This window comes from Podarcis gaigeae (assembly GCF_964106915.1).
Source record: "Podarcis gaigeae genome assembly, chromosome: 10".
Lineage (NCBI taxonomy): Eukaryota > Metazoa > Chordata > Lepidosauria > Squamata > Lacertidae > Podarcis > Podarcis gaigeae.
In genome coordinates, this window is record NC_139686.1 from 43660564 (window position 1) to 43675186 (window position 14623).

Below are 14623 nucleotides of genomic sequence, written 5' to 3' on the forward strand. Positions count from 1 at the left end.
CTTTTTCCTATTTGGTGGGATCTATAAATTAGGGATTTCTGTATGATATGCAAGTGGAACAGGGCTACACACACAAAATGAAAAGGTGCTTCAATGTTTGGAAATAACTGTCCATTATGTATATTATACCCCAAAGGCCATTTAACAGAACAGACTTCCGGGTTGGCGCCATCGCCGAATGGCGGGCTCCCTCCGTGCTCCGGAGGGAGCCGGCTCGGCAGGGGTTGGGTTCTACCGCGCCGGCGACGCGGGGACCCTCAAAAGCCATGGGCACGGAGCCCCATGGACATGGTGACTCGGCTGGCACCTTTGCGCCCCTCCCCGGCCCGCGAAAGAGCCTTTTTAAAGGCTAAGGAACGGGCGCCTGGGGGGGGGTGCTTTGAGTCCGCCGCTTCCCCTGCTGAGCGAAGCCGCATGCCATTCGGTGGAGAGCGCTAGCTTCTTCTATTGAAAATTTGGATCCAAAAGAAAAACCCGTGAGTAATTGGACTATGGATTAAAAAGAGGGATAAATTTTTAAAATTTGATGCGAACGGGGGAGGTGGAAAAAGGAAGTCAGCCCCCCCTTTATTGTAGAAAAGACAAAACAAAGGACTTGACAACTAAGATCGATTGTAACCCTATCTTGATGAACTAACAACTTCGCGAGGGAGAATTATAAGTTTGAGCTGGAGGAGAAAAGGAGAATTTGCATTAAAAAGCAACCCCCCCCCCCCCCGGAACCCCTGGAGCGATCTGCGAGAATACCTGGAGAAGAGTAATGGAGGTTTTGACAGCTGTCAAAGAGCTGTCAAAACGGAAGAACAAAATAGAGACGGTGTTTTGAGGACTTTGCCAGTTACATTTGGATATAAATCGGATACAAATTGTTTCAAATAAGGATTAACAAGCTATTTGGACTGGTGGATGTGATCTGGAAGGGAACTCAGTTACTGTAATCCATCTAGAGGAGCTGAGGGATATTGCATGTGTTTTTGCTAGGAAACTTGAACAGTTGAACAGAACTTTCAACCTCCTGGGAAACTGCAGAAATGGAACATTATTTTGTCTACAGAGGTCTACATACTACAAGAAACAATGGATTTATCTGTTGGAAAATGAAAGGGACATGACGTAATGTTTTGCTCCTGAATAACAAGCCTCTGCAGAGGAATTAGAAGCTTTTGGAAAAAGAACCTTTCTGCGGGAGAACAGGGAAACAAAAAGGAGGAGAGTGACCGACAAGAATAAGGAAACAACAAGAACTGGACAGAACTGGTTGTGGGGACATTTGGGATATCCAGATTTGACAAGCTTATGGAAATAAAATTGGAGTTTTTACTCCTGGATACAAAAATCTGGATAGAAGAAATGAGCCCCTTTTTGAGATAGACTACTTCTAAGATTGGACACTTGTGATTAAAGATGACTGGTAAAGAATCAGAGAGATATGGGTTTAGTGAAATGTGGGAACACCAGGAAGATATTAGAATTGGAGGGATATAAGGAACGCAACAGGGAAAGAGGGGAGGGAAATTTGGAATCCAAAGGCTGTAAAATTATTTTTTCTTTTTCTTTGTATTTTCTTTTCATCTGCACTATATCTGAAAAGGGGGAACTCGTGGAAGGGAAGACAGATCTTAGGGGATGGGAATTTGAAAAAACTGGGTTATTGACGATGAGTGTAATTTGGGGATAAGAACTTGTTGAATTTAATTGTTTATTTAGAAGATGTGGAACACAAGAGGGGGGGAGGGGGAAGTCCTGGTTATTGGAAGAAGTGTATAAATTGGATTTAATTTGTTTTGATTTGGAAAATCTTAATAAAAATTATTTAAAAAAACAAAAAACAAAGGCCATTTAACAGAGACATATTATGTTCTTCACCATGTCACATAAACCACAGTTGAATCTAAAGGCGCAGGGACAGAAACAGTCATCACCAGCCAAGCAAGAAATATGTCTCCACTGAACATGGAAAACAAAAAAGATTGCAGTTCTTTGCTGCTCAAGTTCTGGTGGGAACCCAGTGGTTGTGAAAATGTGAGGGAAGAGGGGGAATGTGCATTGCTAACAAAAAAGAGGAGACATTTGTTACATTTTCCTTTAAAACAAAAAACAACCACCACGTCATAAAGAAAACAAAATCAATTCCAAGTCAGGTTTTTCAATACCACATTTATGCATGGTGTTAAGGGTGGCCTCGCATATCTCTGTACATCACTTTATTACTCAACACTCAATGACCCACGGCTGAAAATGAGGGCTGCACTGTAAAGCATTGTGGTTGAGCTCATGATGAGGTGTTCATTTGGGTCAGACATGCAAATCAACACTCAAAGCTGAAGTAGCAAAGTGATGAATGAGCGAACGTGTGTAAACCAGCTGATAAACACGTCTGAACTTCTGGCTATATCAGGGCTTTGCAGGCTTATATCAAGGAAGTATATTCTTAGACAGTCTCCTGGACCTTATTGTGCTCCCAGAGACCCAAGTTCATTTCAGCAGCTTCATCTGTGCAACCAGTTCTAGAGGAGAGTGACGTGGCCATAGATTTCTTGGTAACCTCAAAACTGGAACTGTTGTAATGTACTGTGCATGGCGCTACTTTTAAGAACTTTCCAGAAACATCAACTGGTTCAGAAGGTGGCAGAGCACTGGGTGCTGTAGTGCATCTGCCAATGTCCCCCACCGTGCTTCTACTTGCCAAGGTTTTGGATCGCTCGGTGGCACATTATGCCTATGTGGAAAGAATCACACTAACTCCCAGTTTGTTTCAGGACACAATTTGAAGTGTTGGACCAAACTTTTAGATCTTTAAATAGGTTGATTCCCAGGTACTCTCTGCATGAACTTCCCCATTCTGGCCCTGCTTTAAGTACAGGGCCGGCCCACCCATGAGGCTAGGGGAGGTGATCATCTCAGGCGGCAGATCCACAAAGGCAGCAGATCCCAGTGTCAATCTTTCTCTCCTTTGCCCCCTGTTCCTGATCTTCACTCGTCCCTTCCTCGCTGGAGGGAAGCGGAGTGCCATTTTGAGGCATGCTTGGGCCAGCGTTGCCTGAGATCAAGGTGGCTGGTACAAGGGACAGTGCCTTTTTTGTTGTGGTGTCACATTTATGGTACAATCCCCTCAACTGAAGTCATCAGATCTGTCTGCTAGGCTAGTGAGAACCATTTAGTATCAGAGAACATAAACTTTTTTTAAAATGCAGTTCTTATTGTAATTTTGTTTACAGCTGCTATTGCTTGATGATGATGATGATGGATGCTTTTTTTGTCTTTAATATGTGCATTTTTATTGACGTATTTGCTTTTTATTGAAGTGTATTCATTTTATGTGCTTGTAAGCTGCCCTGGGAGCTTTTTAAAAGCTGCGTGGCAAGCTAAACATTTAAACAAATAAGCAAAGGATACATGTTCCACTTCCTTGCAGATCTGCGTGTTAGCACTGGCATATCTGAAGCTACAGTCGGATAATATCACACACTAAGGAAGTGTAACGGTCATGCAACAGAGAAGGAACAGACATCGCATCGTATAATGGTGTTAAGGTAGCTACACTCCAAATCCCACAACACTGGATAACTCATATTCCCAAGTATCTGTTCATTTTGCTTAAAGCGTCACACACTGTGTTCAGGTCACTCCGAAGATCCTGGACAACGTTTTCAATACTTCTGGTGTCTTTCAGAATTTCAATGCTTTGGGTGTATGGGTTGAAATATACTGAAAAGGGACGGTTGATTGATTTTGCAAAGTCCCTGAAAGTTTAAAAAAAAAGAAAAGAAAGAAAATTAACTCCTATTTCTGTGCCTTCAGATAAGAGAAAATTAGATTTGGGGGTTGTTTTTAAGGGTCAAGTGAGAGAACTTGCCTCATTTTTTCTTTGGCTTCTTCAAAACTTTCAGAGACAAAGTAAGCTTCCTGGAAAGTCGTGATAAGGCATTCTTGCAAGCAGGTTGTCTTTGGATCAAATGTTTTCACATTGGCTTTATCAGACAGAGCGTGCTGCAAAACACACGACATCATCTGTTAAATTATATTACAGAATGCTCAAGTGTTTCTGTACACCCAGCTTTTATAGCATAGTATGCTCTCAAACACAGTTGCTAGTCTCACCCATTTTATGTAGAGTGGTCTTTAATCATCAATAGGATGAATCAATTTTTATTCAAAAAATTGTTAGTTGCTGTAAGAGCCTTTCCCCCAAATGATGACATAATCGAAAACAACTAAGAGCTATCTCTGCCCCATATGCATAAGCGGCTTAAATCATCAACCTTGAAGAGACAGTTATCAATAAATATTTCAAGCAGAATTACTGGGGTAGCACAAATTACCAGCTTCTCCAGGCAATAAATGTTTGCCCATTTTACAAGTAAAATTTAATCTTACGATGTTATTCACACAACTTATGCCATTTGTGTGACAGTCAATATCGTATCTTGAAAATGCATTTCGGTCTACAAGTGAAATAGATATATGGTGAACAGTTGATAATTTTTTTAAAATTGTATGTTGATAGAAGACATTATTACCCTTTCACGCAAATACTGCTAGGGAAGGACTAGGCAAACAGATAGATTATAGTGATAACAGGAAGCAAAGGAAGACATGCATGTATTTCCAAAAGAGCAATTGAACAGCATCCTTGTGATAAGAAAGAGAAATGAACTTGCTGTGTTTGGACACCATATTAAACTATAGTTTAGCGGAGCATGAACAGGCCCAGCCTCTTTCAGGGTCCCCACAGTCTGATCCCAGATGCTCCTCTGCGTGGCTTCACCAGAGTCAGCAGGGCCAGAATAGTGTCTGACATTTAACTATGATGACTTTAAAGAGGCCAGATTTGGAAACTATGGTTTGAAATTGGCTTGTTTGAAACAAAGCACAATAACTTTCATTGGTTCAGACAATACGATAAACTGTAAGCTAGCCAAAAGCGTGGCATAACAGGCTTATACATTCTCTGTCGTCATGTGAAATGACCTAGAACACAACCCCGATGCAGATCAGGGGTTGCCTGTATATATATGTTTTTAAGTGTTCAATATCAAAGGCAGACACACTTTGAATCAGACATTCCCACACTTGTTCCTCTCCAGACATGTTGTTCGAAACATGTGGAGATGCAGATGGGATAGAAATTCAACTCAGCTCTAATTTAAAGGTGAATCTATTAAATTCACACTTTCTAGAACAATATGCAAACAACACAGTTATCCGTTTGCAATTCATACATACCCAGATTTTGCAATGCAGGTCTCCAACCGATAATGTTTATAAAAATGCTTATATTAGCAGAAAGTGTGTGTTGAAATGAATATATTGGTAAAAATAGCAGCAGCACTGGCAGGAGGAATAGAGACATTCCAGGATCAAATCCGAAACTGGGACGGTTTTTGTAATTCCAGGACTGTCCCTGAAAAATCGGGACGCTTAGAGGGTATTCCCAATACCCCTCACAGAGCTACAACTCTCAGAGTTACATGTGAAGAGAGATTGATTGTTAAACCACGCTGCAAGTTGCTAGCCTCACTACACTGTAGGTTTCTTAATTGTGGGGTTTTTTTAAATTCTGCTTGAGAAAACAAACCTTCTGGAAAAGACACACTTAAATATTGGAAGGTTGCCTATGGCAACAGGCATTTTCGGATGGCGTGTTTTCAGATTGCCAGAAATGTTTTACAACATCAACAGAATTATTTTGAAATTAAGTTTAGACCGATGTAATGTTATAGATTGTTTACACAAATGGAAGGAGTTTTTAAAGATCAAGAGCCCCCAAAATATATCCCCGGCCTCAAGTTTATGTCTTTTACCAGTATCATTTCAGTGTGCTTTTGGCAAAAGCCCACATGTTGGAAGAACCCTGCTTCTGGTAGAGCCTGGAAGAAGGTATTTCTGCCTCATTCCAACACTCTCCAATGGCTTTGCTTGGAGGTTAGAACTGCACTGTCCATCTGCATTTTGCCACTCTGTTTCTTTCAAATCCATGCACTTGTGGAAAAGGAATGCATGCTTTATTTGGAATTGGGCACCTTTTTGAAATGCGTTTTTCAAGCCCTCCAAAACACACGTACTAACGGTTACCAGGGCCGTTTAGAAATAGGTAAATGCAATCAGCCTCGAATTATACAAGAAATATGTATCTTTATGCAGCAGAGAGCTGGTTACTAGCCATAAATAATGCAGGCTTATGTATATTTATTGTTTACATTCCTACCTTGAGTTCTCCAATGGAAGATAGAAGCCCTGCTCCGTAAGCCCGGAGTTGCCCATCTTGCTTACAAAGGCCAAATTCAATAGTGAAAAAATAGCACTGTAAGAAAGAGAAATAGATGCCCCTGAGTCTGGATGTGTGCACAAGTTCAAAGAAAGCATGTCATCAGGGCTTTCGCTTGCATACACCACTACTTCAGAATTTCATGTTTTTTAAATAAGTTCAATCAAGGACATACACATTTCAGTACTTTAAATGTAATTTTCCCACAAAGGGCAAAATCAGGGAAGCTCCGATTTATTTCCTCCGGCTCCGTCCTAAATCTGTTTAAGAAGTGTCGCCATTAGAATCAGCATGATTCATGGAAAGAAGCACCCATGGTTGAGGCAGTAGACTTGCACCTTTGTAGCAGCCAGTAAGTATGAAGTGTTTGCTTGAATATGTTAAATTATTCCAAACCATCTTCGCCCACATACACACAAAATCAACAAAAAAGGCACAGGTTATATATACGTATACATACACTTATATACAGTTTTGAAATGCAGGCATATCATGAAATGCTACCAAGAAAGAATCCAAAATGCAGGCAGCTGTATTGATCCATATATATATATAATATTAATGCACACACACATCCAAAACAGCAGCAGTACATGGTGTAATACCCAGTTATTAGAATCAACTGACAGCCATAGACTAGGAAGCTGCAAATGGTCGAGTAGTGGCTGGCTACAATGCTGAAGTTTAGCTGAGGAGTCCCAGGTTCACATCCCTGATCAGCCAAGTGGCATGGCTGCAATCCTATACAAAGTTGCCTGGGAGTAAGCTTCACTGAACTCAGTTGTGCTACCTTCTTACTGCATAGCCACCTTATGGAACACATTTAAAGGTAAAGGTGAAGGGAGTCACAAACACGACTCTGGGGTTGTGGAGCTCATCTCGCTTTACAGGCCGAGGAAGCTGACGTTTGTCCGCTCCGCAGACAGTTTTTCCAGGTCATGTGGCCAGCTGTTTTACCTTCCCGCCGGAGTGGTACCTATTAAGCTACTTGCACTTTTTTGGCGTGCTTTCAAACTGCTAGGTTGGCAGGAGCAGGGACCGAGCAATGGGAGCTCACCCTGTTGCAGGGATTTGAACCACCAACCTTTTGATCGGCAAGCCCTAGGCTCTGTGGTTTATTTGGACCACAGCGCCACCTGTGTCCCTATGGAGCACATTTAGCTTTATTAACATATCTGCAACCTTTAGCTTTTAATTCAACAATGCAAAAATTCTGCAAAGTTAAGCTTTTACTGCTAGCAGGAAATAGGAACCCCCTAAACGGAAAGGAGTGTCGAGCCTCTGCTTGATTCTTTTCCTCCTTCTCAGAGTTCTTCTATGGAGTGACAAACAATAAACAATAGAAACACCTGAAGGCCTCAAGATCACTTCAGTCACTTGCCCATGCCAGGAGGGGGCATCGCTTAGCCTGGTACACCCTGCTCTGAAAATGCTTCCATTCCTTCCCACTCACCCTTTCCTACTGCATTAGTTGTTGATGGCATTACTGCAACCATCCAGGGATTTTTTTTCCAGAAAAAGAGGTGGCAGAACTGGTTGAGCTTTTTGGAGGAGGAGCACCCAAAAAAACACCGTGATGCCTGCCACCTCTGTCATGCTGCCCCAAGCACCAAGCAGGGAAACAGCACGGCAACACTACAGAGGTGGCAGAATGCAGCAAAGAGGTGCCAGGACTCAGTTCCGGTGAGTTCCGCCTGAAATAAGCCCTGCAGCCATGGAAATAATCAAGTATTGAAAGACCTACATTGGCTCCCAGTATGTTTCCGAGCACAATTCATAGTGTTGGTGCTGATCTTTAAAGCTCTAAACGGCCTCAGTCCTGTATACCTGAAGGAGCGTCTCCACCCCCATTATTCAACCTGGACACTGAGGTCCAGCTCCAAGGGCCTTCTGGCAGTTCCCTCACTGCAAGAAGCGATGTTACAGGGAACCAGACAGAGGGCCTTCTCGGTAGTGGCACCTGCCCTTTGGAATGCCCTCCCATCAGATGTCAAGGAAATAAACAACTATCTGACTTTTAGAAGGCATCTAAAGGCAGACCTGATTAGGGAAGTTTTTAATGACTGATGTTTTAATGTACTTTTAATCTTTTGTTGGAAGATGCCCAGAGTGGCTGGGGAAACCCAGGCACATGGGCGGGGTATAAATAATAAGTTGTTGTTGTTGTTGTTTACCTGTGTGAAAAATGAGATGCAAAAAGACCTTCTGTAGGAGAGTTGTGAAAGAACCTGCAGGTTTGAATTTGTAATATTAGTCAAGACGAATGTGTAGGTATTCTTGAAAACCCGAAAGCCTGAATCAGCACCAGCTTATTTAACAGAATGGTCGAGCAGCACATAATCTGAAAGTTAGCCTGATAGTATAGTATGATTACCACCAGGTGGTGTTTCTGCAGTACGTTAGGAAGAAACACAAGGTTGCAAGGCTGCTTTGCTGTTGATTTTAACCACCTTCTCCATGTGATTCACTGTTGGCAGGGATCCCAAAAGCTGTTTAAAGCGCACATATGGGGCTTGCACTAGCCAAGTGGAATAATGGACTTTTCATGGAACAGCTGACTTCCACTGCATATCAGAAAGTGCTTTTTAAAATGCTTCCATCAGTTTGCCACAAGGCATCAGGAGCTGCTGTTTGAGGAAAACAAATCTAAAAAGTCCCTCAGGCCCACATAGCTAGTTCCACATTCTCCATAGATCATGGCCTTTATCTCCTGTGGTTTTCAAGATATATGAATTACTCATATTACTCTGAATACAGTTGACTCACAATTTACACTCCTTTAACTGGTGCAAATTCAGCTTGTATGTGCTTGGCCAAAAATAAATTTAAAAATGAAAGGGAGTGGTTCTCATGGGGGACAATGGCCATTGCACTCATCTTAGCATCTGGAAGTACAGGGAGAGTGTGTTTTGACTCTATGTGATTAAGTCATCTATGAAGACAGTCAGACAAACAAATTAGCACAGGCTAATGAATAACGGCATATTTCTGGAGATGGATACATGGTTGTATAGTCATGGTGTTAATTCCTGTTCTATCTGATGTCACTATTTCTGTTGCAGAGAGAATGCAATCTAAGCCAGGAATAGCCAGTGTTGAGCCCTCTAGATGCTGTACAATGACAATACACAACAGCAAAACCAATGGCCAAGAATAATGGGAACTGCAGTTCAAGAACATCTGGAATGCAAGATGTTGACTACTCCTGATCTAAGCCATCTCAGGTTTAATGCCAGCAGCCAAGGTAACTAAGGTAGGTGACAGCATTTTCTCCTCCATTCATTTTGACTAGCCCCCTCCCTCATTTTATAGATTATAAAGGATCTAGAAATAACATTGGCATGGGTCCTACCTAGGCTTCATCTAGCATTAGTATGCTCCCAGCAATGGAAGCAACTTCCATCAGTTTCCCCTTCCACCTCTTCTGCCCTTTGAAAATCTTCTCTGGAGAGTTGGGGGACCCTCTGGAACAACAAATGAGGCAGCGCAGGGGCCAGGAGGAAAGAGAATTGGCAAATACCTCCCCCAGTTCTGTTAGCAGGATCCTAGTGATCTCAGTTCTCCTCGTGAACAGCAGAAGCCCTTCTCTTTGTGGATGCCTAGTTAAGATCCAAGCCATTGTGTGGAATAGTTTGTAATCTTCTTGTCACATCTATTCATTTGTAGAAATGGGGTATTATTTACCTGTCTGCCAAAGATGCTCTAGAATTTAATTCACTTATGCTTATGCGTAAGGTTGCTGATAACAGAGAACTAGTGGAATTAGTGTTTTAAAAGGGATGTATTCCATCACCGTATATACATGCCAAAATAACTCATTTTCATTTTATAAGGGATAACAGTCTTTGAAAAGCCTGAGTTTTGAGAATATATATAGATAGATAAACTAAAGATAAAATGTCCAGATGGTAAAATGTAATTTGTATCTGCCAAGTTCTAATTTTTATCAATACCGTATATTTAGAACAACCCTTCATATGAATAATAAGAAAAAGCTACTGCAAATGTAATTTATTTCCTGCATGCAGCATCTATGGTAGATTCTGATTTTGTTAGGATAGAGAATGAAGTATCTCGCCCAATGCTGCCATCTTCAGATCATTAGTCCTTAATACAATTATTTTAACCTTTGCAGAATATTCTGTTGATTTCACTGCTTTGGAGAACTATTCTGGCAATAAATCCATTCTAATTAAGAAAAGATAAACTAAAAATAGAGGATTCACATTTTAAATAAGAGTAGGCTCCCATCAGGCTTCACTCTGCTTTCTTTAATTTCTTTAAAATGTACTGAGTTATTCTCTGCTAAGCCTTTTAAAGTTTTTTTTTAAGTATTCTTAAATTAAAAGGGAGTAATTAAAAGCATTCCTCAAACCAATTCAATTATCTGAGATTCTCCTTTCTTTGGTTATATTTATTGCTTCCTTCCACAGCTACTAAAACAATGTAGTAGAGAAATAAATAGTGATTCTCAATTTAGATGCCTTTCAACATACAAAGGTATTCTGAAATACTGGCTCCCTGTCCATCAAAAGTGCACAAACACATCAGGTGTACAGCTTGTACAGTTCCTATTAAATTTAATAGTTTCAGTAACTGAGATAACAGCAGATGCACCTATCCTATCTCATCAGAAAAAAAATGCTTTTACAAATGCTCATCCCTGTTCCTTTAACTGAAGTCAAGGGCCTTTGCCCAAATTCACCTAAACAGGAGCATAAGTGATGCTTCCTCATGCATGAAGGCATATTTACACCTTCAAATGTCTCTTGAATATGGGCCAGTGGAAATTGCCCCATTAATGTCAGTAGGAACCAGAGGAAGCCCTAGAAATGCACAATCGGCAGGGAGTTTATTCTGTCGAGCCATTAAATTGGGGCCTCCTGTGGAAATGATCAATGCAACACGCTGGGCCAGGAGAAGCTCACCTGATAAAAGGAAACAAAGTTTCTTACTCTACTATGCATTTATTTGATAGAGGCTGGAAGGCATTTACTTGAAGCAGCATTTTGGGGCTACAGATCATTATTAAAAATATATATACCGTCGTACCTTGGATCCCAAATGTCTTGCTAGTCAAATGTTTTGGCTCCCGAATGCCACAAACCCAAAAGTGAGTGTTCCAGTTTGCTAATGTTGTTTGGAACCCAAACGTCTGACGCAGCTTCCAGTTGGCTGCAGGAGCTCCCTGCAGCCAATTAAAAGCCACACCTTGGTTTCTGAACATTTTCGAAGTCAAACGGACTTCCGGAACTGATTCCATTTGACTTCTGAGGTACTGTATATATGAAGGTGATTATTTCAAAGATGAGTGTGTACGACAGAAATCCACAAACCTTCATAACAGCATAGGAGCTTCTCAGATCATTCATTGATTTAGTATCTATGCTAAGCATATATTCTAGAAATTGACCCACTGATATCAATGGTGTAACTTTTGGTGGAAGAGGACAAGAACTGGACACAATGTACCACTCATCTAAAGATACAAAATACCCGTAATTTTAAAGCACTAAGAAACAGTAGCAATTCAGTTGCTGGCATTGCCAGATCCCTAGCTCTAGCAGAATTGTGTTCCCTCCTATCCTAAACAGAAGAGGGAAGCTTACCTTGACCTTTCATGTATCCTTGGCCTCCACTTCTATATCTCCACAGCATCACCCTCTCTTCTCATAGGGAGTCTTGTCTGTGTCACTTCTGAACTAGAAGCACACAGCACAAGAGAGGGCTAGAAACACTATTCATGCTACATTCATTGCTGAAGTAAGTGAAATGGGTTGGCACCAGTACAACAGCAGGGGTTTTTTTGGGGGGGGGGTCAAAGTTGTAGCTGAAGCTAAAATTAACTGGTACTACTGAGAGAAAAGAAGTTTCACTGTCTTGACCATAGGTCATAAGAAAAAGCATGTAAAATACATGTGTAAGCAAATAAAAATTTGTGGCACACACAAAAAAAATCGAAAGTATGCAATAAAGCAAATAGAAACATATATGTTCAGATGTATGGTAGTTAAGATTTGTGGGGTTATCCAATTGGTGTCCCACCCTCTGATGGAAAGCTCTTTGATCCAGCAGAGCCTTCTGTTAGTGAAAGGAGGAGTGCGGGAATCTTTAGCAACTCCTTCCCCCATCACCTCCAGAGCAGGTGGGCATAGTGTAGGAGGGAGGCTCACTCACTAAAGGTCTTCGTGAACCCTGTTCCACTGACAGATCGCTCCATTGGATCAAAGAGTCTCCCATCAGCAACTGGATACTGTGGGAACTGCAACAGGAAGGATCATTCAGTTTGTAACTCACGAGTTAATTCTGTTATCATTGAGTAGAGGTGTTGCTTAGCCCAGTCCCAATGTGACTGCAGCTTAATAGCAAAAGGATATGCTGTTCCCTGCAAACAACATTCCCTTCAAATGAGTAGAAACTTTGCTTATCTCTTCTATACAATATATTCTAAATCAGTTCCAAATTACAATAAATATAATGTTGATACCTATGGTATTAATAGTGCCAAGACATGGTCCAAAGATCTGTTGGCTGCAATAACTAATTAACTGCTTACAAAATATTATAATATGCACATCTTTGTGGCTGGAATTACCATCTTAACATAAAGAAAACCTTTTCCTAAAGGAAAATAGTAGCAAAACGGATATAAATTGTCCAGAATCTCATGACATTTTACAGAGCCATGGATGAAATAGTTCATGAAGCACACACTGTTTGAGCTTAAGTGGCAGTCTACATTGACAAACTAAAGCTGAAAATGTGTAGGAGTGCTAAAAAACTCTCTTGAGCAGTATGCTACTGCTACTTTTTGAAAATCAGCCACCATAGTTTTCTAATGTTTACTTTCTTCCAATGCATTTACCAGTGCCTTTAAACATTACTTACAAAAGATTATTCTCAAGTGTCTCATATTCCTAAACGTCTGTGGCAATGTCATGCTTGAACAATAATGCACACTTCTTTTGGAGAGGACACACAAGACCTCCAGAGTTACTCTGCAATCTACTCTACTATTATCTACAATCTATTCTATTATCAGTCAGACATTACATTGTCATAAATATGACTGCCTCTCCCAAGGGTACAACCGTGTATTTTCAACATAACATTAGAGGCAGTCCTCAATTTTACCTAACATGGCTAGCAGGAATGCATGTGGCAGTGGTTTAATCATTGCTTTTCACATTAGAATCTTAAATGCCTCTAGTATTTGCATATTGAAAGGCATGTGGATTGCAGTAAAAATCTGGAAGTGTTAAATTAATTATGGGTATTTTGGTGGTTTGCATAATCATGAAGAGAAAATTTCCATAATATCATATTGTGGAGGAAACTAATCAATATGCCATAGGTTGTGAAATATTTAAATCTGAAAAATGTGCCCAGTCTCTCTCTCTCTTTGTCTGTCTCTCTCTTACTCACTCACTCACTCACTCACTCACTCACTCTGTATCTCATATACATCCAGGAGTAATCCTGAATAATAGTCATTCATTAACAGAGTGAACTACAGTGGTACCTTGGTTTAAGAACAGCTTAGTTTATGAACAACTTGGATTAAGAACACTGCAAACCCAGAAGTAGGTGTTTTGGTTTGAGAACTTTGCCTGGGAATGAGAACATGTTTCGCTTCCTGTTGAGTGTGTTCCATTTGTAAATTGATTCCCCCGCTGCTATGGGAAAGCATGCCTTGGTTTAAGAATGCTTTGGTTTAAGAACGGACTTCCAGAGCGGATTAAGTTTGTAAACTGAGGTACCACTGTAATCAGAACTTGACAAAATTCACTTGTAAATAAAATCACTTAAAACACAAACTTGGTTTCTAAATAAAACAAATGAAATAGAGCATGTTTTCATAACATTCTTTTGTTCAACCATTTTCTGCAAATTACTACCGTAAAAGGTGTTTAGGCTTCTTTCGTGATTCCCCAAACACAACTCTTTTCATAACAGCACTGCATTTCTCTCCATTCTCCCTCAACTTTGCACAGGGCTTTTGCTAACACACACTTTGGAAGAGTTCATTTGTATATAAAAAAACCCAAAAAAACAGAACACTGAGCAAGTGTGGCGTTGCTTTCTTGTATTTTATAATACAGGCGTTCAGTTGGCTACTGTGAGAACACTGGACTAAATAGGCCACAAGCCTGCTCCAGCAGCTTCTTCTCAGACCCTCCAAGTGTCCCTATTTTCTAGGGATGTCCCTGATTTAGAGAAGCCATCCTGGTTTCTGATTTGATCCCGGAATGTCCCACTTTTCCTTAGGGTGCCCCTATTTTCATTGGAGAAATGTTGGAGGGTATGGAGTTATCCGACCCCCAGACCATCCGAAGGCAATCCTGTATAAGGAAG

General features: G+C 40.8%; 1 protein-coding gene across 1 annotated transcript in view; it reads right to left on the bottom strand.

Annotated features, from left to right (window-relative positions):
* Positions 1 to 2137: 2137 nt before the first annotated feature.
* TPH2 (tryptophan hydroxylase 2) overlaps positions 2138 to 14623 on the bottom strand; it is a 63208-nt gene continuing 50722 nt past the window's right edge. The window contains exons 9-11 of the mRNA XM_083699557.1: positions 6209 to 6304; positions 3857 to 3990; positions 2138 to 3743 (exon numbers count right to left, since the gene is read on the bottom strand). Of these exons, the coding sequence (XP_083555683.1) occupies positions 3569 to 3743; positions 3857 to 3990; positions 6209 to 6304 (405 nt within the window). The 3' untranslated portion in view covers positions 2138 to 3568. The remainder of the gene's footprint in view (positions 3744 to 3856; positions 3991 to 6208; positions 6305 to 14623) is intronic.